Consider the following 27,719-nt stretch of genomic DNA (forward strand, 5'->3'; position numbering starts at 1 on the left):
CCCCCCAATTAACGGTGGGGGATTTTTCGGACATATTTCAACGGCCGCCGACAGTTGGAAACATAACGTTCGTGGATTTCGTGGGGAAAAGCGGTCTACTCGCGCGATCTGATTTTTTTAACGTGTTTGTGTTGTGTGTGTGTGTGTTTGGCGTGCGGCTAACTCCGTTGTTGTTGTCCAATTGTAGTTGTTGTTGGTAACAACGTGCGCGCCATTATTAACAGTAACTTAAAAGAAAACAGTAATTTCCTAAAAAAAAGGAAGTGAATACAAGCAAATTGTAATCCTGCGTCACAAAAAGGTTTGTTTAAGACTTCTAGTTAATTAACTGGTTACATTTTGTTTCCTTGTCCCTTTTTTTTTTTGGTAGCTCAGGGATACACACATACACAGCAGGGGTGTGTTTTCCTGCGTGCGGGTGTATGCGTGTTTGTTTGTGTGTTTTGAACCTGTCTCTTATTCTTGGCTAAAAATCAATAAAATAAAGCAAAAGTCAAAGCAACAAAAACTGCAGGTCCTTTGTATCCATGTGAGTGGTGTGTGCGTGCGTGTGTGTGTTTGAAAAAGGTACTGCTATTCATTGGGTTTACTTTGCAGTAAGTAAGCAGCTGCAATAACTAAATAAATAAAAGACCGTTAAACGAGGCTCACTTAGTTAGTCGAGCATGGCCAAAAAACCCGAGTTGCCAATTGCCAATTAGAAGCCCAAAACAAACGAATATACAGTGAGGCACGACTAACGGTAATTAGGCGATTACCCTCTGTAAATTGCACCTGCATTAACCGTTCGTTTTACAAAACATTTCCCGTTTCAAATGGCCAAGCTAATTGCCACTTTGAAGTGCCCAATTGTTTTTGATTTTCGCATTTGTTCCTGAGCTACTTACTTATCCCCAATTGCTTGCCACTTATTAATTTTAATCATAAATCCTTCATCTTATTTATAAATCAGCATACTCCTGTAATTTATATATAATTACAATTTAATATACATCGCTAGCTATTTAAATTGAATATTCTTTAAATATTCTTGGTTGCCAATACAGTTTACAAAATATATATTGATAATGCCAAATGAGTTTTAAATTGCTGATTTATACGAATGACTTATCTTGAATTCCGAAACTTTTCAATTTCTTTACAAGATTTTGTATTCCTTTCAATAAAATTCCCACTATGAGATGAGTAATATCTGCGGCATCTGAGTGTGCAATCTAGTAAACTATTGCCATAGACAACTTATTAAATGATAAGAAATACCTGAAGCGAGTAACTAACTAACTCAACGGTATGTTGAATTACTTTTACCGTATATTGAACACCGCACTCGTATTATCTATTAGCCGCTATCCACTGTAGTTGGCCGCACTTTGGTGTTAAGTGATCTATGATAAAGCGAGTTAACCCCGTAGAAAAACCGTCGAAACAATAATCACAAGACCCCATATTAATAGTAATGGCGATTTTATCTCTGCGCCGCGGTGTTTTGCTATTATTTTCTTTACAGTTAGCGAGCAGCTTACTGTTTTTTTATACGTTTTTTGTTAATGCCTTTCTTAACTGGATTGGCAATTGCCTGGCTGTATATTAAATCATTTACACTTTGCCAGCTGCCATGCACTGATTCTGATACTTCACCATTCACCCATTCCGCGCTGTCTTTTGTTTACCTCTTTCTTTTGCTCTATATGTAGCATATTGCAGGTATATTAATTTTTTTATTTTTATCAGTTGTGGCTTTATCTAATCGGAGGATGCCTATAGCTGCTAAATGACTCATACCGTCGATCTATATTTTTGCCATTTTTATATATGTATGTACATCAAGTTAAGTATCAAGTGCAGTTGAGCTGGCTATCAAGTCCAAGTGCAGTCTCAATTGGCTGATTAACATTTTCGCCGTTTCGCTGGACTCTACTGCCTACCTGCCTATATCTATGCCCCTCTCTTTCTACGCGGCTCTAGCCCTCTCTTTCGCCACGCTTGTCTATAGAACTTTAAGTCGTTAAACCAGTTTATGACTGGCCGGGCATAGAGGCCATACGTTAAGTAAGTAGAATCAACAGACTCTGAATCAGCTGCGGATCTTACGGCCATAGCTACTGTGGCTGTCTTGATTACCTGTAAAGTCGCGAGAGTATAGCTGTATAAGCCAGTTGAAAGCCCTATATATTTATGCCAAAGTTAAAGGCTGTATATCTCAGGATCTTTATCATATAGGGACATTAATTTTGGGATGCAAGTAGATGGGCCTCCAAAGTTTTGTATAAGTACGAAATTGCTTGGTTCCAGATTTAACTCTAGTTAAGAATTCGATTTCTTAGATTACATTTTCAGCTTTTTTAAGACAGTCTGAACTGTTAAGTTGAACTAATTTTTAGAAATATATTTTTTGAAGAGCTACGTCGTTAAGAGGTATCTTTAAGTCGATGTTGTGCAGCGGAGCGTTCTTTATAGTCTTTTCTTTGTTACTATGTAGAGTTAAGAAAGAGCGGAAGAGAAAGGGGTTGGGGAGGGGTCGAGAAACGGGGTGAATTCAGTTTATATGGTTGGGGGAAGCGTGCCATTGGATGCAACTTCCTCATATGTACGAGTATGTGCGTTTAATGAGCGGCGGCCATAATCGCATTTTACAAAGTACAATTTTAAATTAAAAATTAAATATTCCATTTGATTTTGTGGCGAGGCAGAGCGTCAATAATTGATGTCATCGAATTGGGTTTCCCCCGTTTGAGCCCTTTAATTCTGGGCCCTGACAAATTGCGATTGGTAACCCAATAGTTGAATACAGAAGTATTTGAATTTAGGCCAATGTCAGAGGAGGGGGGGTAGTTGGGGCTAACATAAGCCGAAATAATTGACCAGAAACAATGATCGGAAACATGATTAAACATTGAGTGATCAATGGGGCAAGTAAATTGCCGGCGGCGAGGATGGAAGCTTCACTTTGAGTCTCGAATTTCAAGTCTTCAACAGCTGCGCCCGATATTTACCTCTCTTGGGACTTGAGTTTCGTTTTTTTTTTTTCGTTTTTTTTTTTCTTCGTTTTTATGCCAACCATTATTTGTTTAGTGGCATATATTTGTACGGTAGTTTACTTCACACTTCCTTATTGGCTCGACTTTGAACTTGGCATCTTCTCGACGATCGTGGGCCTTTTGACCTTCCCGATTCTCTAGGATCGATCGCTTCAAGGTCGCCTGTTCACCTGTTCGCCCGATGACCCAAATGCCGACATATAATGGATGATTTCCACGCAACAAAACATATCTCACATCGGTGGAAAAAATAAAAACGAGAAATAATATAAACAACTTATACATTCAACGGATTGCAAATGCAGCCACAATGGTTGATAGTTTAGTCCATTGAACGCACAATGGGCTGAATGGAGCATGAACAAATGTTTAGCTAATTCGAAAATTGTGTCAGCAATGCCAGCATCCAAATGCACGTGCCAAATGGCCAGAAATCAATTTGTATAATTCGCCAATAACGGAGATTGACGTAAATAAAGCCTCAAAATAATACAAATGTTTTGAGGAATAGCTATAGAATTTGTAGTATCAAATTACAGAATATAAGTTGAGATTCTGCCAGGGAAAAACTTTTAAAAACTGGTTTATGCCATGTTGTAAGCCAATCAATCAAAACAATTTATTAATTGGCCGGCCTAACTTGTTGCATTTACGAGAACACAAAGTTAATAGTTTTGTTAAACCGGATCGCAGATACATATATGTATTTATACATATTTGGGTTTCCTTTTTGTGGGAAGACAATGTCAATGACGATATCTTTCTGGTTTTCGCCCAACGATGACGAAGGCGATCGCAAATGACTTGTATTTCGGATGCCAAAAAATATATGAACATCATTATGGGAACGGTGGTGCCTTGAAATGCAGATTCCGATGCAGATGCAGATTCAGATGCCGTTGCAGTTGCAGTTAAAAAATTTCATTGTCGCCGCTTTATTCATATTTTTTGCATATTATTTTTATTCGATTTCATTTCCATATTCCCACTGCCTTTTGTGAATGGAAGGAGACAACAATGGGATTTGGTGTCTTCATCGAGGGCCCTGTGTTATTGATTTTGCGGCATAAATTACACGCTTTGTCACCTCGATTCGATTACAAATTTATGCAAATCGCGCTTTAATTTATTTAACAGCCACGATCCATCGATGATGGCAATTCAAGTGCGAAACAAGTGGGTGGGTATACGAACTACTATACTATACTATACTATATGGTAAATGCTACTTAACTGTGATGTCATAGCCGCCGCATTCCGGGCCAGTACAGTGGAGCATAGTTTCAGATAACAAAAGCCAATCGAAAGCACCGTTCACATGCAAAAATGCAACTATAAAATAGAGCGGGCATTATACACTGAGCGAAATAAAGTTCAAGTTGGAAAAAAGATATCTTAGTTTGCAGAATTAAAGTACTTTATACAGAAATGTCAATTATTTATCTATTTATTTAATGCAAAATTAAAATATAATAAATTTAATATCCATTTAATATAAATTATTTTTTCTAACAAATCGAAATATTTTCTTAAGCAGTTTGAAATCCATTAAAATGAGTTCAGAAAATGTAATTGTATTCACATCTATATTTTTCTTTCTGTGTAGCACAAATAATTAGCTCACATACGTTTTCCACTCTAAGCATTTAATGAGGCCTCTAAGCTATTGTCTGGCCCCTGGGCATCCCAAAACACCCCACCAGCCCCCCTGGATGTTGTGTAATTTGTTGTTAAACTGTCAATTCAATTGACGTTACTCATACGACCCGTTGTGCAGCGGATGTTTAGCGCAGCGCGAGGCTCCCCTTTTCCACTCTTGCATTTTATTTTAGCATTTCGACTTCTATGACAATCGCCTCACTAATTTCTGGCTCAACAAAGGCGATTTTCGTTCGATTTGTAGGTCTGCAAATAAATGCGGAAAAGGTTTCGCAGCCTTCACTTTTGCCATGAATGAATGTTGCATAAGAGATTTTCAATTACAGATTTTCACCGGCTTTAATCGGGCTGCTTAAGACCCCACTGTGATATTTTAATTTCGTTTTCCCAACGTCTCTTTGATGTTGTGCCATAAATTTCTCCATCAAAAAAGCCTGGAGCCCAGCCAAGAAAATTAAAAGAAAAATTCGACTAAATGTGTAACACACACACGTAATCAATCTGGAAAAGTTTACATGTATATTTGTTTAAAGTAATGGCAATGCAAAGACATCTTTATGGTAACGTTATCAATATGGAAAATTGTATATTTTGTACAAGTTTTTGTTACATAAAGAGTTTCGAGTCACCCAACACCTCGAAATTTCAGCCATTAAAATGCGGTCACAAGCGGAACGAGCAAGTGTCGCTCTAGCGACTTTTCTTTGATAAATGTCGCTGTACTTCTTATTTTTGCCGCCCAAGTTTTTCATATTCTATTCTTCAAAAGGGTACAATAAGTCCTTGAAATGCTTGAGTACACTGCATTTCAGCAGTGATTAAAAAGGTCACTTAAAACTGTTTTCTTTGTCGCCGCGATGATGTAATTTGCATGTGAGTGAGACAGCGGAATTATTGTTACCTTCAGCAGTCGTTTTTAATACTTTTGAAATGGGGTTTGGGTGAACTTACTTAGTGACTCACAGAAAAAAATGTCTTGGGATAAAAATACAAACGGGTACATGAATTCTTTAGCAACGGAAATGCTTGAAAATGTGTCATCTTTTATGGCATTCGCCTAACAAGTCATGACAGATTATTTTCTATTTAGCAGAAAGGAGAGGTCTTTTATATGCATTGAAGATACATCTGCGATGGGAAACTCTTCATTTTAGCTGCAGATACTAACGAGTTTCGTTACATTTCCTGTACCCTTTAGTAACAGTCATTCCCTCTTCATATCCGCATCGGAAACACCGAAGACCAAACACCGAACACCGAATGGTGTTTACTGCATACGAGTAAAAGGCGCAGAAAAAACAGGAACTGAGCTGAGGTATCTTTACTCTAATGATCGGACTGTATGTTATAACGCCTCTCCTCCGCCAATTATCTACATATATCGTATTTAAAATCATGTAACGCATTATGTCTGCATGATAGACATGAGATGGCAAATTGATTAAGCACAATTAATTGTAATTAATTACAAGGAGCCATCGCCATTATGTCACCCCGTCCAATCAATTTGCGAACGTCTTTTGATAACCTTTCCATCGCCCTTAAGTCTGTTACATTTTTTCATTCACACACAGCAAAGGGAAATGGCTTTTTAAGAGTTCCGATCCATATTATATTTGTTATTGTTATTATATTGTTGTTAATATTGAGCATGCTGCCGTTTTGGGAAAGTGGCGCCGCCTGCTGGCCAAGTAGTGCAATTAGCCGAAAGTAAAAGTGGGCTGCACTGCGGGCAATCGGGGGTACATATAACGTAAAACGTATAACGTCTAACATATATACAGAGCTATTGTCTGAAACGGTAGCGAGTGGGAAAGGTTTTCCCCGAGCCCATTTGAATGGCAGACATGTGGAGATGCAATGCTTTCGGATCGCTTTGGCTCGGTTTCGTTATATGTACTATTATTGTTAAAAAAAATAAAAAAAATATATATATAGGTGTCTATGGATATATCTTGGCACATGTGAGGCTCGCGTGCAATCATCAATAACCAGATTTCAATGCCAAGACCTCTTGCAGTCCCCGAAAGTCATTAACATTGGTCGAAATGAAAGTTTTCCCAGCGGACAAATACAAATAGTCACCTTGAGAACTCGGCACCGGAAAAAATCATTAAGCCTAGAATGAACATAGATTTCAGTTGAGAAAGAATTAACTGAGTAAAAGTTACAGATTTGATTTAAATGTGGATTTATTTATTTATTTTGTATGATAACAATATTAGTTTGTTTAGTGCGTTCTTACTATCTGCTTTGAACTTAAAACAATTTAAAATTAAATCATTTTCATTTTTTACACATGGAAGTATTATTCTTTTCCCAAAAAATGTATAAACATTCAAGTTTCAATATTCGGAGGCAGTTACGTGCTTTTTTCCCGATTCGAGTGATAGACTTGATATCAGAAAACCCCTGGAAAGGGTCGCAATATGGAACGCAATATGAAATGGGGAAATTCTGGGGAAGGTGGGCGAGGTGCTATTGGGGGCTGGGTCGGCATGACGTCAAAGTTTTTTGTTTGCCACTTTATACGTGCCACATACGTGATTTATTCGCGAATAGAACGCGGCGAGACACAGGCATTTGCATAATGGGTAAGATGGGGAGGTGGAGAACGGTGAGGTGGGGTGCGGGGAGAAACCCCCAGAAAACCACAATTATGCAATTTCCTGCCCGGCTCTAAGCACTTAATTATGGTTATTAAAAATTTGGCAAATAGTTTCTTCGCCTTTGTGCGCCCGATCATTTGCACATAGTTAGCTGGAAGCCAGACGCATGTGAAACATCGGAATTGGCCATATCATTATGGTTAATAAGTATATATGTATATAATATATATGTATGTTTGTATATGCATGTTCAAATGTGGCGTGCCAGCTCTTAGCCAGATTTGCAAATCCGCAACGAGTTGAACGAACGATGTTAGCAATATTTTGACCATCATCAGTCGGGAGATGACAAACTGGAAAATATTTAAGCAAAAAAACGTGGAAAAAACTTAAAGAAGTGAAGAGAAAGGCTGCCATATAAACCACATTAAAAGATTCACACTCTTTAATAGCTTAAATGTCTTCATTTGTTTACTTTACTAATTGATTTCGCAAAACTGCAAACAAACTATTATATTTTAATGTGTACTATCTAGTATGTGTTCTGAATACCAGAATAAAATGGCTTAAGAGCCAACGAAAGGTAAATAATAGATGGTATCAAATCGGTCAGTGAATGAGGTCAGTTATTGTTTATTCAGTTGGGGTTTTGGTAAGCGATTACTCTACACTTTACCCCTCAAACTAGTACCCATTATGAATTAATAATACCAAGATAGCCAGGAAACCGGGCTAATATTTGCTGGTCAAACCCCCCTTTTGAGGTCAAACCCCCCTTTTGTGGTCAAACCCCCTTTTGGGAGTTGGGGTAAATAGTTTTGGGTGCACTTAAACGAAATCAATGCGATTAAATTCGAGTTGGCCCAGTCTCTCGGGCAGCTTAACTGGCCTTATCAACCACCGGGAATCGGTGTCAGCTAATCGCACCCACAACCAGCGAACCGCTGACCCCAATTGTGGAGCACCACTTGGCCATTCCAACCACGTTGCATGGAAATGGAAAACGAGACGAGAACAAAACTGAACTGAACAGAAATGGAAACGGAAAACAAACCTAGAAGCCGAAAGCAAAACCAAGAAGCGCCACTCCAAACATGGTCAACGGAATTGGCTTGTCACTTTCTCAGCCAGAACCAAAGAAACACGAACGCGTCATATGGGTGCGCCCTTCAGAAAAAAGTGCACAATAATAGACAAACATTTATTGCTTTATTATTTAAAACAAAGACTTAAAGGTAAACGTACCTCATTAACTCATCAATTAAAAGAAATAAGTAACCAAAGTGCACAGAGAGCAGTGAAATGAATTTAGTCAAATAAAGTGATATGTGTGCTAGTAACTTGCCCCCTGCTGTGAGGTTCTGAACCCAACCCAGAGCAGTTGACGTTACACTCGAGCACGTTCTTATCGCAATTAATTGCACCGCATTGCATAAGCAACGCGAACTCTGCGAGTGATACCAATACGTAAACCTAATCTCTGTCTCTGACTCAGCCCAGTGGGTTGTAATTATTAATTATAATTAGGCAAAGCCAGGGCAAGTCTTGCTTTTGATTAGCCAAAAGCGGAAAACAAAAACCAAAAACTGAGTCAAATTACACCACAGTTCAAGGGACAAGGGAATGGCTGGCGGGGGGCGGTACATATCGGGCCAAGATATCTGGCTAAGATCGGTGGACTTAGCCAGCCGGATCGGCAGTGGAGCGCATCTGAGTGTGTCCAAGTCAGCGGGGCATCCCAAACAGACCAAAGATCTCAAGATCCGAGAATTCTAGATAATGTCCTTGAAGTCAGCGTTGTGCAACTCAACGAATCAACTAAGTCAGCCTGGCAATTTGAATCAAATTACGACGAGTCGCTTTGAAAACTATAATACTGTAAAAATATATGTTAGCTACGCACCTTTAAGTAATATCAATTTCTTGTTAATGCAACTATTCATTAAATCACTTGATTTACTTGCAGTTGCATCTGAGGCGCCAGAAGGAAGCACATTAATATATCGAATAAGGAAAACTCCAGCCACACTGAGGAAATCAAAGTAGGAGCAACTACAACTGTGAGTACCGTAAGGAAAATGACGGAAAATGGTGGAAATTGGGAGGGGGGAAAAGAGCCAACAACAATCTGCAAATCATATGCAGAGCGTCACTCGCATATCGCATATGGGAATGAGATTTCAGATTTTTGTGACCATATCCGGTTGCCAGTCGGCAGAGTCATCAGAGTCAGCAGTTGCAATTGCAATTGCAGCTTCCACCAAAACAATAGCAAAAACCCCAAGACGAAAGACGAAAGATGAAAGACGAAATGCGGAGCGAACTGAAAACGCAACTTGGGGTCTTTAGGGCCCATGGAAATCGCATCTTGGCATTCGCCATTGTTGATATGGGGATTTTATTTGTATTTGTATGTGTTTGGGTGGGGATACATATGTATGTGGGGGAAGTTGCGTAAAACTATGATATATTCACAGTAGATCGGGCGATAGCATCGCATCGGTCGAAAGATGATGTGGAAATCAAAAGGGTCAAACTATGTTTCTATAAGTTTGGCTTGTGTTGGTTTTTAATCAAGCAAGTAATTGTTCTAAATAGTGGTAGTTGTTAAGTAACATAATGCGTTATACATAAATTATAATACATTATAATAACTTAAATATATGTATATAATAACTTAAATATATATAATAACTTAAATATATATAATAACTTAAATATATATAATAACTTAAATATATATAATAACTTAAATGGCTTAACCTATTCTGCGATGTGCATCCAAATTAAGTTAAGTGATGTTTGAATTATATTCAGTGTTGTATAATCTTTTCAATATATGTACGTCTTCTTTAAATAAGTTTAAATATATTCAGTGTTGTATTATCCTTTCATATCTACATATGTATAATATATATATTTATATAGCTAGTATTGCATAATTAATTTAAGTGTTGTTTGCATAAGTTTAGAGACATCCAGTGTTGTATAATTCGCTGATAAACTGAACTGTGAGGTGACATCGCAACCAGCTGTGAAAGTGGGAACCCTAAACTTATATACTAGAAATAGAATTGCCATCAAATTTCAAGTAAGCGCTGCTTCCTGTCAAATCGAATGTCATTGGGATTTGCCTGAACTCCATTCAGTTTCGTATACCTCCCGAGCACGATTACACATACTAACGTTTGAAAGTAAAATTCCAATCAAAATGCCACACAAAAAATTCCCTAGAATGTCACAGGCGCAGCTCAAACGTTTGATTAAATCACAAAATCAGAATTTAGAAAAGGCCGCGTGTATTTTAGAGCCACCGAAGATAATACATCAGCCAATATTGAGGCAATCCATAGTGCCATCGAACTCTGCTTATGCCAAAAAGCAGCGCAAGACTGGCACTCGTCCGAATCCTGGACGAGCTGGTAAGGTGCCGATGCAGGTGCTTGTGGAGCACGTGGAGCCGGATGACGATGTGAAACAGGTGAAGCAACGAGAAAAGTGACACTAGCGAGTACACACCCCATGACTCAGTACTTTTCGCAGAATCCATCTATGCAGGTACTTTACAATCGGCAAGAAACAACCAAGCCGGAGAATCCCAATCAGGAGCAGGAAGTTTCTTCCAATAAAACCGAACTGGCCAAGGAGCCCGACGAGTCCACCCCTCTGAAGGGGGACGTTCCGCCCAAAGAGGACTCAATTGGCTACCAAACTGGATGGTACTGGCAGTCTAGCAATTTATCGGGTGACAAGCAGGAGTTGTCGGGAGCCAGCAGCTCATCATCCGCCTCGTTCCATTGGCCCCGTCAGGCGGACAAAAGCAAGGGATCTGGCGAATCTAGCTGTTCCTCATCCGATCCATTCAGTATGCAGAATCTGACGAAGATTGCCCATGATTTCTTCTCCTATCCGGAGTTTCTCCCAGCGGAGTCCAGCGCGGACGAGATGGAAGGCACGGAGGCTGAACCCACGGATACGGCTGCACTGAATCTGTCGATCGATAACCTTTCTATTTCAGAGTCCCCGGAGAAAAAATCCCAGCCGGTGCTCAACCCGGAAAAAGAGGAAGGCTCCGCCTCGGATGCTAGTAGGTTGGGCCATGCTAAATTAGCTGCGGATGAAAAGATGCGTCGGCAGCAGGAAATGCCTTTGGAGGAGGCCTTCATGACCGTAATCCGCAATCTTCGCGACACTAATACCACCAATATGCAGGCGGATTCGACTCCATACTCGCCGAGTATGCCATATGGCGGCTACCAACAATCGCAGCCAGGTTATGGCTATGATTCCAATTACCAATTCAACGATCAATCGATGATGTCCAGGCCATCGACTTATGGCCGTCCTCCTGCTGGCGGCTACCACCAATCGCAGCCAGGTTATGGCTATGATTCCAATTACCAATTCAACGATCAATCGATGATGTCCAGGCCATCGACTTATGGCCGTCCTCCTCCTGGTTTCTCGATGTGCCAGCAGTCGGATTGCTGGCCAAAATGTAACCAATGGCAGCATGCTCAAATGCCGAATTTTAATCAATCGCAATCGAGTAACGAAACTTATCAGGTTCAACCGCAGCAGAATTGCTGGCCGGTCTACATTCCGGAATATGTTTCGCAATTTATGTTTGGTGGTGGACCACAAGACTCCAGTGCCAGTGCCACTGCCACTGCCTCTGCCACTGCCACTGCCAGTGGCAGTAAGTCAAGTCACGGCAATATGATGTAAAAAAATCCGGAGGGAAATCGGAATGGTGTAGCATTGAACATTTATTCAAGATCATTCGAAGAAAATTGTTAATGTATATCAAGAACCACTGCCATATTCCCATTCATCTCATTTTTCATCTATGTACCAATAAACATTTGTAATGTTACAAATATTTTCCATATATTTGTAAACTACACTTTTCAAACAAAATCCACTGCTATTTGTACATATTTAAATACCTTAAACTAGAATGAACGCAATATAGAAGTGCTAGTATAAAATGTATATAGAAATGCCATTAAATTTCACTTTTTATCAAAGTCAGTGGAAGAAAGTGAAAAACATGCGAAAAAAGTGAAGAAAAAATCGAGCAGCTTACCAACAATCGAAATGAAGGAAAAAATCAACTAGTCAGCATCGATTGTTTGGCGGACAGTTTGCTTTTCTCATATTACCAAACGAAGGCCAACAAAAGGTTTTTTTTGGCCAAGTGAAATAAGAAATCAAATAAGATGAGTTGCCTTATAAAAAGTATTGTATAGTGTAGAAATAATAGTTGTCATCTGTATGATTTCCTCTCATTGTGATTAGAATTTCATTATCTAATCAAAGATATTGATAACACCTGCGAAAAGCACTTAACTCATTAAGTAAATCAATCAATCGTATATCTTATCAATTACATGCACTTATTGCTTTATATTCACATGTATTAGCCCAGACAGACATGTCAAATCACTTATTAAAGAAAGCGTGTTGGTCATTGAACGCGGTAAATTATTCAAGTAGTTGGATATCAAAATCAGTAGCGTAAATGTTGATGGTAATTAAAATATGAAGGGGTATTTATTTACATTTCTTTGTAATTACACATTAAGTGCTTGCGTTTATTGCGCAATCTTGAACTGAAAAAAAATACATCTGATATATACATATGTTGCCAAATACTTACATCCCGACATCGCAAAGTTAATATAAGTAAATTATATTGTCTAGCATATGAAGCGGTATCTATATGAATTATTTTATAATAACTAGTAGTATACAAATACATAAAATCTAAACACCAGGGGCCAGTTGCCCATTGTTTTGCAGTTGCGACACGCACGTTACTGGGTGGTGACCCCGATCTGGAGGCATTTGGCTTGTCGTTAAATTAAATTTCACTTTGTTCTGCGAAGTGGGGGAGCCTTCACTTTCGATTTGCATACCAAAAATTTAGTTATTTGTTAAATAGGCGGGTAGACTGTTTCTCAGACAAAGAAAGCCCACAGTTTCGTGGTAAAAAGTAGTGAAATGCTGGAAAATTGCAGGGACAACCAGTTAAATGGGTTTCCACTGTGCGGAAAGTAACAATTGTTTGCTAATTTCGATAAATATATATTTATTAAACCACAATGGCTGGCATTCAAAACAAAATTGGATGAGGTCACCGTAACACTACGCCATTTTTTCCGATTTGCTTAATTTCAAGAATAGTCAAGTTCTCACATTATATGCAATTGAAATCCCACACTGATCAATTTGTGGCAGTATATTCGCAATTCCGATTTTTAGTTTAAATTTTTGCTTAAATTAATTGAGATTTTTATGGGTAATCGCAGTTCTCGGCGCTCTGAAGTAATAATCAGTGGCTGGGATTCCAGCTTCAACTTTTGCGTGCCACGAGTAGAAAGTGAGCGTGAACTTTCCCACCCACTTCACCAGCGACGCCCACCGCCCCTTTTTGGCCCCGCCCCCTTGCATATAATTATTGCACTTTGCCTTTTCAATTTCGCCGTTGTCGCCTGCACTTGAAGGCTGCCTTGTTTTCATTTTCTTTAATTTCTGTTGTGTTCTCCGCCGTTGAGGTGTTGAATTTTCCTAGCAATCGGGCATTTTCCTTTTGTTGTCAGCTTTGTCAAGACAAAAATATTAATGAGTATTTAGTTTAATTTTAGATCAAATACAAATGTTTTTGTATATGATAAACCCATTTAAATAAATAATAAAGGATGTCGAACTGGTGCTATTATAAATTCAAGATGCTGGATTAAATCTATTCAGGGCACTAGTCAAGCGACTTGCTTCCATTTTAAACAATCCTAACAAGCATTTAAATTATGACTGCGACGAGTGTCGATTAAAGTTAAATATGCATTTAATGGCAAAGGGAAAAAAAAGAGTATCGGAGGAAACGACATGTTTCCCTTCGTGTTTTCTTTGCGGCAGGGCTTAACTGCAATGTGGAGGCACTTGCTCCAGTTTTGCGGGCATATGAAAGTGCATTTGGTTTTTCTGCAGCGTTTTCATTGCTCGCCTCTGCCTTTGTGGTATTATGAAATGGTCTGCACACAGGGCCCAGGGCCTTGAGTCCGATTCGAATATGCGGCCCATACACATAATACAGCCAAGTTCAAATTAAATAGACACCAAAAAGAAAACTCAAAAACCTCATTAAAAACTAGTAGATATTTCATTTCATAAACAACATGAAAAGCCACAGTTTATAAAGGTTTTTCATTTTCTTTTATCAAACCTAGTGCGTCATCCAACTAGTGACGAACGCGCTTTCTTCTATTACCTTACATTCGACTAAATAAATAAGGTTTTTGAGTACCTAATTGTAATGATATTAAAGTGGTTATATTTTGCAAGTGTGCAACAATTTTAATGTAATGTAACTGCTATAGCAGAACTAAATTTTATTAGAATAATTAATTGGTATTTAGTTGAATGAAAACGTCTATTTTACTGGACCGAACTGTATTTGAGTTGCATCTCTTTTTTCGCCCGCTGCTGGGCAAATTGTTTAACGATGCTGATGAGATTTGCATAGCATTCCAAGCCACACCATACCATACCATACCACACTATTCCATACCATTATGCCCCGTAGCTTGGAAGCTGAGGCTCAGTGTGGTATGGATGTCATTCGTTATGGTTCGCAGAACTTCTCCATTTGCCTGCCTTTGTTTACAATAAATCCGGCGGGCTTTAAACAATTGCTGTTTTGTTTTATGGCCCCTCGAATAACCATGGAGCATAAAACATGGAGCAGGCGGCCAAATGATTTTTGTGACCTTTAACGCACGATGCCGTCATGTCAACCATGTTCGTAGTTCGTAGGTATCTTGCCGTGTGCCATGTGGCGTATGCGTAATGTTGCAGGTGCACTTTCATCGGCCGTCAGCATGTCTAGATATTCACCACATATCTTATCTCGGGCGGAGAACACAGCTCAAACAAGTCCATTAACCCAAATAAATGGGTATAATAAGTTTAACAAATTCTCACTTCGCGTTTTTTTTTTTATTTTTGTTTAGCACAAGCAAATGTACGTGCCTCACAAATGCGAATTAGGCCGGGCTTCAAATTGTGGTTTTCGACTCTCTTGGAATTGCCAAAAGTTTGTGTATAACAGCAACAAAATGAAAAGAAGAGAAAACATTAACAACAAAAACACAACAGCTACCACTAAATTTCGTATTTTCACAGCCGCCCAAAATTGGAATGCTAATTTTTTCGTTGTCAAGTAACTGGTATTTATTTTGGGGTATACTCGACATTTATGATGCGAATGTGTTTTGACCTTATTTTCATTTTTGTATGTCCATTTAAAATGTAGTACATATTTCAGGAAATATTAATTTGTTACTGGTTATGCAACATTTTCTTTGTTTTGTTAATTTTTACTAAGCATCACAGCTTCGAATCGATTCATCACAGCTTCGAACCCATTCGTTGTTAATTTTTACAGAGCATCACAGCTTCGAACCCATTCGTTAGAAGTTTCCTGGCTTTATTTGTATTGCCAGTTGGCCAGAACAAAGCGGCAAAACAATTAAGAGCAAGCACGAGAGGCTCGAAGTGGTTGGCCCATACAGTCAGAGCCATTTAAGACGGTTACATCTTGTTTTTTTTTTTTGTTTTATGTTTTTTTGGCGTGGGCATAAACTCGAAATGGAATTAACAAACAGAAACAAGGGATGGGCTGGCTGAAAATACTCATTCGAAGATGCGACTGAAGATGGCCTTTGTGTTTACAACGCACAAGTCGTCGACCTTCAGTGGGTGGGTGGTACACCATAAATATTATTAAATAGCATTTAAAAGCAATTATTGAACTTCATTCGCCAACTTCAACTCGCCAATGCGGCAAAAACACTCCATGTCCTAATTGGCAAGTCTGAAGGGATTGCTTTTTTTTTTTTCCTGTGTAGGCGGGATGATATTGGGGGCACCCAGAAATGCCCAAAAATGGCAACTACTCCGGGGCGACAGGCGACTAAACCCGTTCCTCAGAATATGAAACGTATTTCGAAAACGCGATTTCGATGACTTCATCGAGCCTCACACACTTAATGCCAATTGTTTCCCTCCAAGCCGAGAGCCACTGACTCATCCTCAACCACTCTTTCTCCCCATCTCTTCCAGCGTTTGGGAGCAGTCGTCGCAAGATCACAGAACGGGACGCATCATGACTTTCTACTGGTGGTCACACTGGTTCTGGATAACCCTGATCCTGAGTGGTAAGTATTGAGTGGTTATTATTGATTTACTTGAATTCTAATTGAATTCAATTTCATTTTTTGCAGTTAACTTGCTGTCCAGCCATGTCCACACATATCCTAGCCAGGAGGCGGAGTCACTGACCTCCAGTCCGCGTACCCAATCCCAATCCCAACCGCAACCCGTGCGCACCACCAAGCTCTATCAAACGACGGTGACGCAGACGTGGGGCCCAGCCACCCAGAGCAACATCATGGACCTAACCCACCGACCCACCACCAGCCGGCCGGTGGTGACCCCCAGTTATGGTGGTGGCCCCAAACTGGCGCAGGTCGCTGATGTTGACCAGGCAGTGGAGCTGCAGGAGGTGGTGGAGGAGGAGGAGGAGCTGCCGCTCAACGATCGCGAGCAGGAGCAGGATGAGATTTCTGATCAGGAGCGGGAGGAGGATGAGACAGATCCAGATCCAGATCCAGATGCGGATGCGGATATAGAGGACGCTGTAGCAAACGAGGAGCTGGCTCAATTCGAGTTCAAGCGATCGGCGGATTTTACCTCCGACCAGTTGAATAACTTTACGAATTTTAGCAGTAGCACTAGGTAAGTTTTCCAAAAAAAAGTATATATGAATGTAAATGTATATACTATACTTTTTCAAATTTCTAACTAATTGTAACTATTTCCCTTTAGTACAAATGGCAGCAGCAGCAGTAGCACCACCACAAAACCTGTTTCAATCAGCAGCAGTAGTCCGGCCACCACAACAACCACCACCGCGAAAGCGTTGGCCACATCGCCGGCAGCAGCAACAACACCAAGGGCCGGAGGCAGTGCATCCGCATCCACGCCAGCTGGCTCCGCGGCAACGCCGTCCACGCCAAAGATTCACACTGAGTGGTTGTCCGATGAGCTGCTGGCGGCTGGTGCGACTGGTGGCGTGGGTTCAGGGGTCACGGCCGAGGGCGAGAAGGCGCCGTTCACCCTGGAAAATGCCAACAAGGAGGACGAACTTAGGCGCGCCGAAAGCGAGCATAGATCGCGAAAGTCGAAGGTTCTATCCGCGGAGTATAAGCACATCAATCGCTACATCAACTTCTCTGGCGACACCAAGAGTCTGCTGACCAGGTCCGCCTCCGCGGCGCCCAGCGTGGCGGAGGGCGTGACCGGATCCGGGTTCTACGACGGCGGCGTCGGCGACGAGGGCAATATCTCATCCGAGGCACTGGCCATTCAGGTGGGTGAAACTAATCATTAGCTTTCTTAAATATAGTTCTTAAAGTAATATGCTATATTTATATTTCCAGCGCACGTACTTCCTGGATGCGGGTGCCATTTCGGCGATTTGCTTCACTGTCTTCGGCGTGTGCTGCACAGTGGGCACCATTGGGATCGTCCTGTATCGCCGTCGGTATCTGAACAAGCCGCAGGCGCTCAGCGAACCGGACTCGAGTGTCTATATCGATGATAGCACCATGCGGGTGAGTGTAAGGATTCGTTGACCAATTGCCAGTGGCGCCCGAATGTCCTATGCACTAAATATTTTTCCCTTTTTTCAATTTTGCAGGACAATTCGGATGAGATGTATAGCCTGGACAACGACTCGTTTCTCAATTCGCTGGAGGCGATGACAATACAGAACTACTGGACGGATACGGTCAAACATACAAAGCTTTAATTTCCGGCCTTCCCCGTTTGGAAGTCCGCCCCTCCCCCCCTCTATCATTTATTGTACGTTTTTGGTTCGATTTCGATTACGATTCTGTTTCGTTTCGCTCTTAAAATGAAATTCCATTCCTGATTTGACAACCAGACATCATAATCATTAAGTAGCGTAGTTTTTAAGCGCGTGTATGTATTTACTAATGTTAGGCAACCAAACGAGCAACTAGTTTAAGCCCAAAACTACCAAAATTATGTTTAGTGTACGTATAGATCCTAAGTGCGCAATGTTTTTGTTGGTCTTGGCTGTTAGTTAAAGCCTTCCCTCCCCTAACAACTTTCCCCCACTGATCCGATGCCCGCTCTCTTTGAATAAACCCCATTGTACTCGTATCTGTTAGTTAATTATTAAACCTTATTTATATTGTTGACTATTTTATCGCCCTTCCCCAAGTCCCAAGTCTATGTTTAGAAATCACTATTTATTAAGTTTCCAACTTTGTGTCCAACAATTAAATGCAATCATTCCTTCCAGTTTAGCCTATAGAGCAACTTTACACTGTAATTAATGTATTAAAAGCGACGCAAGCAAATAACAATTAAAAGAGAACATCATACATACACATACACACCGGTATTGCTAGAATTTTTGAGAAAATAAACAGTGTCTAATTTCTGAATTAGTACATTAAGTTTTCGATGGGTAAACAGAACTTGCAGTTCAAATTTAAATTGCTTTCAAAATCTTGAATATACTGATAACGAGTTATTATCACTAAAATTCTGGCAAGGCTGCATGAAATTGTTTCAATATACACAAATAAAAAAAATGAATTATATGCTAACGAAGAGCAAGAAAAACTGTTTACTGCCACACAATCCTTGTCAATTTTGCTCATCGAACTTTTATACACCACTTGTACTTGTACTATCCGTTCGAATGTTGCAAATATTAAACGAAAAACAAAACCCAGATATAGTACATTAATCATTAAATGCTAAACTGATATTATTCGAAAAAATGTTATTAATTGGCGTGGCCAGACTGTTGGGAAATTCTTCGTACAATCAGTGTTGGGATGGCCCTAACGGTTAGGTACCAGTGAACGCGTACCTAGGAAAAGGTACAAGCCGTTGTGGTATATGGGTGAAGTAGGTGGCGAAAGAAAACTTTTCAAAATATATAAAAATGGAAAATATGCTGTTTCGATTGCACCTACTTAGGTACAAATTGCATGGCACTATTTAACGCTGCTCAACACTAACCGAGCTGTCGACTGTCGATAGCAATCGATAGGCCATCGATGTCTAGCCCGAGATTATCTATATGGCTGCCAATCGTTCTCCGCCAATCGAGTTGCTGAAGGAGTAGTGCAATAAATATGAATTGAATGGTAAATATAAAACCGCGACAGGTGTTGTTTTCGTACCTATTTGCTGGCCGTGTTGTTGCTGCCACCATTGCAGTAGTTATTGCGAGTGCCGAGTGTGCTCCGTGTGTGTGTGATGTTGTGCGACGAGTGTGTGTATGAGTGTGTTGTGTTGTGCGGTTCCCCCACCAAAAAAAAATAACGAAACGAACAGCCAAGGAGCTCCGAAAAAAAAAACACGACAAACCTATTGATTTTTAACAATACGCACATGGATAGACACACATAACGGTAACGGGGAGTTTGTTTTTTTTCCCACGCCTCCAAAGTGTTAAGCGATTGCAACAATCGGCGACAACAAAGGGTCACCAGCACCACCCCCTGGTTCCGCCTCCTGGCACCACCCACTTGCACCGCCCACCCATCCTTCAACCTTTGCGTGGGTGGTTGTTGTGTCTGGCTGCAGCTTCCTGCGTTTGTTTTGCCTGCGCGAGGACTTTTGGAGGCCAAGTTTACGTGTGCGCAATCAACCACGGACACGGTAGCTCCGGAACTCAGAAGCTCCGGAATTCGGAAGCTCGGAGGCCAGTGGTAACCGCGGCGGGGGGCCCTGCCTGAGGTGTCGACATATAGACACATAGACAGGCAATAGTGGGTTAATTGCCCGCATTGATTCCGCTGGCCAGCCAGGAGGTCGCCACAAGCAGAGGTTACCAAACCAGCGCAGCCAACAAACCGAAGCTCGAAAAATTAGAATACTTCTTAATAACAATACTCAATCGCATTTAACGAGTTGGGCTAGGACCTGTAAAAAGATACAAATACACATGAGAGTGTTTAAAAAAATTTAAAAATGAGATTTAAAACAATGGGCTTAGGTCCAAAAATAAACAAATCAGCATATAGATGGGCCTGTTTGCTGTGGCCCTTTTCGCCCCGCCTCTTCCTATAACGAAACCCCCAAGTATTTCTATGTCCATTTAAATCCATAGTACGTCATCGGCAACGACCACCTGTCCCTGATTTTTTTCTGGGCTGGGCTGTAGTGCAGTGATTCGCAGTGATTCATTGCCGCCTTAGATCATCGACTAATCACACATTCTCCCCCAGGCAGTGGCCCACAGTGAGGCAGCAATCGCAGCAGCAGCAGCAGCGGATGCAGCAGCAGCACTAGAGCAGTAGTAGTAGTAGTATCGAAGCCGCAGTCCCTCATCCCCGGAGAAACGCAGTTGTTGGTGCAGCCATGAACTCAAACTCCTGCAGTGACAGCAGTAACGAGTCCATGGTCAATCCCGCGCACATACAGATGAACTTTGGCCAGCAGACGCAGCAGCAATCGCATCAACATCAGCACCAGCAGCAGCAGGAGCGATATGTGTGGGAGATGCGAACCCGTAGCCCAAATGTGACGCCAGCCAGCACGGTGCTCAATTCGCCGGATCTCAATGCCGAACTGTCCTACGTTCCGCTGCAGGGTCTTTCGCCATCGGGCGGCGGTGGTCAGGGATCCGGCGGTTATGGTTCGAATGCGGGCCGTGATTCTGGCGGCTATTACTACCAGCGACCGCAATTGCATCAAATACGACTGGGTAGGAGTCCGGGCAGCCAGTTCGAGACACGGGATGTCCTGCCACAGGTAAGTTAACTTTGAAAAATACTTCGAGGCTAAGTTTCATCCACTACAATGACATATTTCTGACTTTTCTTTCAGGGATTGGCCAGACCCGGCTCGCCAACGGATGTGGGCAAGGCGGACGGTCAGTGCTTGCGTGATGGTGAGATCGTGGTGTTCGACGACATCGACACCAACTGGATGAACAAGGCATCGAGCGGCCAACGTCCTGGCAGCAATGAGGATGTCCTCAAGGTGACCAAAATGATTGGACAGCTGCCAATTGCCGAGTACGAGGGATCACCGCGACGATTTGGCAATCAACCGAATACAAATACAATTACCATGGGTGGTCCTAGAAAACGTCCGCCGGGTTTTCCGCAAAGAGTGTCGCCCACAACCAGTGGCGCTAATAATGCGACTGCCGCGGCAAAAGCATCGGTGGGCAACCTCATCGATCTGGTCGACCACGAGGAAGAGCGTTCGGGGACGCAACGCGAGAAGACCCCTACTTTCGACTACCTGTACGAATTCTCAGAGACCAGAAAGGTGCTGGAGGAGTTCTTCAAGGCGAATCCGGAGGACGAGAAGCGGTACACGGATTACACCACGGAAAGTGGAGACGATGTTGCTAGTTCGGTGAGTATTTCTACTTCCAAAAAGCTTAGAATCCCATTTAATATTGTATTTCGATTGACTAGCAGCCACAAGAGTACCCAGCTACGCCCATGGAACAGGCATATATTGGACAGCGGCTGGCGAGAATACCCAAAGATGAGCTCTACATGGTGCACCGATCGCCCATTAAGAAGCCGGTAAGTCATAGCGAAATGACAGTCGTTAAAGGAGCTAATGTTTGTTTAATTTTTAGCCCAGTGACCAGAATCCAGCGACAGCCTACCAGGAGCATAATGATATTGAGTTGTATATTGATTCGAATAGCCGAAGCAGCGGCGATCTGGCGGACACTGAACTGGAGGCCAATTTGCGGCGGCATTCGCGAAACTTCACCCTGTCTCCCGAGACGACGGATTACGATTCGAATTGCGGCGATTTGGACAGTCTGTCTAACGACATCAACTGCCCCACGGATTATGGTAAACTGTATACGAGCATGCCCGTCCTAGAAGATGGCCTGAGCAGTGGCCACGCTTCCGACACGGAGAACAACGTGTCCGTGCTCTGCGACAAGCAGCAGTCGTCCCAATCTCAGCCCATCCACGAGCACAACGGCAATGGCGAGCGGCTGGAGAACGACTACAATGTGATGAGCGCCAGCATGGCCACATTGACCACAGATGCCTCGCAATCGGCGCTGATAAGCGACTTCGCCTCACTGCCCATGCCCCCGGCTCCGCCTCCATCATCGCCGCCCCAAATCGAGATCGCCGATGCAAGTGAATCCATGACCATGGCGGCAGATGCTGATAATCCACTGGACAGTCATTACGGTGCGGTTTATGCAGCAGCTTTGGGTACTTCTCACGCAGAAAAATCAACGGGATCTGGATTGGGAGTGGCTGCCGTATCTGCAGGAGGAACTTTGCCATCGCAGGCTGCTTCCGAAATCCAGGAGGCCATGAAGGAGATACGAACCGCCTTGCAGCGTGCTAAAACGCAGCCGGAAAAGCTGAAATTCTGCGACGAAGTGCTGCCCACGGATCCAGACTCACCGGTTTGGGTTCCACGCAAGGGGACGACGGTCTCAGCGGTTCAAGGTGCGACGGCAGATGAGGAACCAGACACTGATCTGGAAACAGATCGCCTGTTGGGTCAGCAGCGGCACGATGAGCAGGATTTCTTCGCCGATCAGGTAAAGTAGCAACCATACAGCGATATCAGCTATTAAAATATTATCTTTACAGGCTGATAACAATGCCAATGAGGGCACGGATATTGCCAGCAATGGACATCTAAATGGCACGTCAGACAACAATAATCCCAATCCAATGAATAATATCAAGCCGCAAGCCTACTCGACGGCCACCATTCGACAAGGCATCGGCACCTCGCTGACACCCAATTCGCCGGACATTTGCCAGATCGTGGGCACGACCGACATCTCCATAAGCTCGCCGGAAAAGCTGCAGTTCACCAAAAGTCCAACGGGCTCCATAAAATCCCTGAAGGATTCTGCGAACTCGGACAAGAAGGCCAAATCTCGAAACAAAGAGGGTAAGTTAGCAGAGTAATCAACGCCCCTGTTTGTTCGTTTACTGATATCAAAACCGATTAAACATTTCACGCTGCAATCCGTATATATTAAATGCTGATATCACGTAAGTCTCTGTTACCCAGCAGATGTTTTGGTTTATTTTTAAAACATATATTTTGTTTATTAACAATCAGAAACAAATGTGCTTCTTAATTAATTTCAATATGGTTCGTTCTTAGGTCTCTTGGAACCCAAAGTTCTCATTGAGGGCGTGTTGTTTCGGGCCAGATACCTTGGATCAACTCAACTTGTCTGCGAGGGTCAGCCAACCAAGTCGACCAGAATGATGCAGGCTGAGGAGGCCGTTTCCAGGATCAAGGTAAGTGAACAAGAACCTGGTGATGCACATGAAAGCACATCCATTCAAAGAAACCCCGCTAGGCTATGCTCTATGTGTGTGTCTAAAACTTTCTCGTTCGCTTTTCTCGTTCCCTGCTGCGCATTCCTCTCGATAGGCTTTGGTAAGCGATCGTTAGCCCCCTATTAGTTGACAATTAATACCATTTAGACGTAAATGCATTATACATTTATATACATTTTTGGTTTTGTTTTTAACAGGCTCCCGAGGGCGAAAGTCAGCCGAGCACTGAAGTGGACCTGTTCATATCAACCGAGAAGATAATGGTGCTTAACACGGATCTCAAGGAGATCATGATGGACCATGCGCTGCGTACTATATCCTATATAGCCGACATTGGCGATCTAGTTGTGCTGATGGCTCGTCGCAGATTCGTACCGAATAGTGTTGTAGATCCATCGATCAGCAGTCCATTGGGTGATGTTTCCACTCCCGGAATGGGCGAGGAGGAGTCGCCGCCCAAGGAGCCACTCAGCAAGCACAATCGCACGCCCAAAATGATCTGCCATGTGTTCGAGAGCGATGAGGCGCAGTTCATAGCTCAGTCCATTGGACAGGCCTTCCAGGTACACATATACCCTTAATGTATTATTGCAATATATAACCAACTATCGATTTCTTTTATACTCAACCAGGTGGCCTACATGGAGTTCCTGAAGGCGAACGGCATCGAAAACGAGAGCCTTGCCAAAGAGATGGACTACCAGGAAGTGCTCAACAGCCAGGAGATATTCGGTGACGAACTGGAGATCTTTGCCAAAAAAGAGCTGCAAAAGGAGGTGGTTGTGCCGAAGGCCAAAGGCGAAATCCTAGGCGTGGTGATCGTAGAGAGTGGCTGGGGTTCCATGCTGCCCACCGTGGTGATTGCCAACCTGATGAGCTCCGGAGCAGCTGCCCGCTGCGGCCAGCTGAACATCGGTGACCAGCTGATCGCCATTAACGGCATGAGTCTGGTGGGACTGCCGCTGTCCACCTGCCAGAGCTACATTCGCAATGCCAAGAACCAAACTGCCGTCAAGTTCACCGTTGTGCCCTGTCCGCCCGTCGTCGAGGTCAAGATCCTGCGGCCCAAGGCGCTTTTCCAGTTGGGTTTTAGTGTTCAAAATGGCGTGGTAACTTCAAAATGCTACAAATAGCTCGGATTTTCCTGTTTTTAATAATCTATGTTTATTTTATGTAGATCTGCAGTCTTCTGCGTGGAGGAATCGCTGAGCGGGGCGGAGTTCGCGTTGGCCACCGCATCATTGAGATTAACAACCAGAGTGTTGTGGCCGTGCCACACGATACGATTGTTAAGCTGTTGTCATCCTCAGTGGGCGAGGTATGTACATATGACATGATTTTTAAACTTTTGTATACCCATATTTACAATAACTTTCTGATCAGATCCTGATGAAGACAATGCCCACGTCCATGTTTCGTTTGCTCACCGGTCAGGAGACGCCAATCTATATATAAATATATATATGCAACTGTTCACACGCCTACGCTGGAATCGAAAAACTATAAATTCGTCGACTGCAACTTGATCAGCTTTAAGTTCCATCGATTCGCAAATAGACCAAAATTGGAATTTGTTTAGTTTGCTTAAATGGTTCATTGAATATTGGTATTTATGTACTCACATTGCAAGGATAATTTTAGCCAATTTAAATGTGTACATTTATTATGTCTACAATGAGATTAATTGTTCGTCGTCAAATAGTTCAACTGTCCACAACCGACAACTGCAATAGAGGTTATTATTAATGCAGTTCCAGGAAATGCTACTTTTTGGTTCATTTTGTCCATCTTTGTACATGAAAAAGACTGAATTTAAAGCCAGTGCGAGCGTATGTGAGCAGTCATTGTAAAGTATTTAAAAAATTGTAAACCCAATGTCCCAAAAATATATTCAACCTTCCCAAATTCCCTCGCATCAATTAGCTTAAGCATTCGATTGAATTTACTTGCAAGCTAATTTTTATTATATGATCTAATCCATTATTTGTCATGTAAATTAACCGTACTTTAGTTCTTTAACTACATTTATAATTTTCGATAAAAAGAAACAAAAAGCAACACACCTTATGCCAAAAAAGAGTTAGATTTCGTTAAACTTATTATTGTATAGAGCCATTGCGGATAATTATTGCAATACCATTACCGATATTTATTATTAAAAAATAGCCTTAGAAAAACGAAGCCATGCCTGCAAAACAAACAAAACAACAAACAAAATAAATGCATTTAAAAAGCGTCAGCAAAACAAAACAACAAAAAAATGAAGCGCATATTGATTCTAATTGTATATGTAATGTTTGTACAAGAAATCTGCACATTTCTCGATCGATTATTGCCATATACATAACGATATATACTCGTACGATAATTATGATAAATCTAAAGCGAAAACAATAAGCAAAACAGCAAAAGTAATACGAAGAACAATAATTTCAGCATTGTCTAGTTTCTGTTAAGCAAGAGCATACGTACGTGTAAGAAAGAGACGAAGTCACATAACGGACAGAGAGGGCGCCATAGAAAGCAAAAGAGATAGACACAGAGAAAGAGAGAGAGAGAGAGCTTATTTTTGCATACTTTAAAAGCGACAAAGAAAAAGGCAAATAAATCACAAAAAGCAAATAATTGAAACCAATATGTATACATATGTTATTAATCTAAATGGAAACGACTAAACTAAAAGAATATTTTAAATATTTCAAGTGCAGGTAACAACAAAAGACGCAAGTTAATAATATTTATATATATATATATATATAGAATTCTTCTGATCGCCATTCGGAAGCGCAGGTGCAATATTTTTGCAAAACACAGACGACACACACGGCCACAACAATTAAATTATTAATTTCTAAGCTACTCGGGACACGGCAAACACACTAAGTAACCCACTATAGAACTCTCTGCTACTGCGCCTCTAACTAACTTCTAAAAAACCAAACACTAATCGTATACTACCTAATGCAATTTATTTATTAATACTTAACACGTGACCGAATGCAAACAACAGCGAGAAACAAAAATACAAAAATAAACTACATTTATACACAAAAGCCGAGTTTTATACAATTTTGGTTTGCAGCTCAGTTTGGGAATAACGAAAGTTAAGCGGTAAGTTGAAAGCTAATATATAACAACTAACAATATAACAACTTTTTTAATTTTAATTTAAATCTCCCTTTTTTAATTTTAATTTAAATCTCCCTTTTTTAATTTTAATTTAAATCTCCCTAATTGGAATTACTGATTAATTTTAGATTGCAAAACGTTTCCACGTGCTTTCCTCTGTTTTAATGAAAATTGTACTCGGTTTTCGCTGAGCGCTTTTCGCGTACAACTTTAATTGATGATACATGAAGAGTGGTGGTTTGATGGGGTCATGGGTCACATTTTCGCCAAATGTTTTGCTTGTTGACGCAGCTGCAGTCAAATGGATATTATTTATGCGCGCCACCCACGTAAAATGTAAAAAAGTATCGCTCCGTTTCGCTGCAAGCAACTTTTGATTTACGACGAAACCAGAAACAATTTCACGGAGAACACGAAACTCAATTTGTTGGATTCTGTTTCCGGCTTCGGGCACAAAAAACAGTTGCTCCAATTACGCAGAAATCGCATTGGATGCACACATGACATGTGACCAAAAATTTTAGTTTTTAATAAACAAATTTTGGAAAAACACACATGAAAATAACTTTTTTAAAGAGTGAATTCGGCTTGAGGGCACGTAAATAAAAAACATTTTAAATGGTATAAAAAAGGGAATTGTTGGGCACTGCAGAATATTTCTTTCAGTGTACAGCCATTCACTACAAATGTGGCCCGGAAAAACGTGCAATTTAAAAATACTTTCACAACTCCTTTGCGGAAAAGGGATTGCAATTATTTGGCCCCAGGGAAATGCAGAATTAAGGTGGAATATTAATATATGATGCACGTTGATTTTATTTTTTATTTATTTTTTTGCACATTCCTGTTTTTTCCATACGCTTTAT

General features: G+C 41.4%; 2 protein-coding genes across 10 annotated transcripts; both read left to right on the top strand.

Moving 5' to 3' along the window:
* The first annotated feature begins 59 nt into the window (after nucleotides 1-59).
* On the top strand, nucleotides 60-18,787 carry LOC120456258 (uncharacterized protein DDB_G0271670-like). Of its 4 annotated transcripts, none has more exons than XM_039642979.2 (7): nucleotides 60-301; nucleotides 9,273-9,366; nucleotides 16,433-16,527; nucleotides 16,594-17,107; nucleotides 17,198-17,741; nucleotides 17,812-17,991; nucleotides 18,072-18,787. In XM_039642979.2, exons 3-7 carry the CDS (start codon nucleotides 16,476-16,478, stop codon nucleotides 18,180-18,182), a joined length of 1,401 nt encoding a protein of 466 aa, XP_039498913.1. In that variant the 5' UTR covers nucleotides 60-301; nucleotides 9,273-9,366; nucleotides 16,433-16,475; the 3' UTR covers nucleotides 18,183-18,787. The 4 variants fall into 4 exon arrangements, with proteins under 4 accessions (XP_039498913.1, XP_039498914.1, XP_039498915.1 ...); XM_039642980.1 differs by having other exon boundaries at nucleotides 17,812-17,985; XM_039642981.2 differs by lacking the exons at nucleotides 16,433-16,527; nucleotides 16,594-17,107; nucleotides 17,198-17,741; nucleotides 17,812-17,991; nucleotides 18,072-18,787 and adding exons at nucleotides 10,279-10,787; nucleotides 10,850-11,579; nucleotides 11,685-12,226 and having other exon boundaries at nucleotides 65-301.
* A 670-nt stretch (nucleotides 18,788-19,457) lies between these two features.
* Nucleotides 19,458-26,359, top strand: LOC120455561. Of its 6 annotated transcripts, none has more exons than XM_039641915.1 (12): nucleotides 19,458-19,560; nucleotides 20,647-21,172; nucleotides 21,248-21,787; nucleotides 21,850-21,963; nucleotides 22,020-22,961; nucleotides 23,014-23,323; nucleotides 23,543-23,682; nucleotides 23,819-23,824; nucleotides 23,922-24,287; nucleotides 24,357-24,833; nucleotides 24,902-25,042; nucleotides 25,108-26,359. In XM_039641915.1, the coding sequence occupies exons 2-12, from the start codon at nucleotides 20,780-20,782 to the stop codon at nucleotides 25,177-25,179; spliced, it is 3,501 nt and encodes a 1,166-aa protein (XP_039497849.1). In that variant the 5' UTR covers nucleotides 19,458-19,560; nucleotides 20,647-20,779; the 3' UTR covers nucleotides 25,180-26,359. The 6 variants fall into 6 exon arrangements, with proteins under 6 accessions (XP_039497849.1, XP_039497854.1, XP_039497850.1 ...); XM_039641920.1 differs by having other exon boundaries at nucleotides 23,561-23,682; XM_039641916.1 differs by having other exon boundaries at nucleotides 21,853-21,963.
* Nucleotides 26,360-27,719: the final 1,360 nt, after the last annotated feature.

Source organism: Drosophila santomea, chromosome X (genome assembly GCF_016746245.2).
Source record: "Drosophila santomea strain STO CAGO 1482 chromosome X, Prin_Dsan_1.1, whole genome shotgun sequence".
Lineage (NCBI taxonomy): Eukaryota > Metazoa > Arthropoda > Insecta > Diptera > Drosophilidae > Drosophila > Drosophila santomea.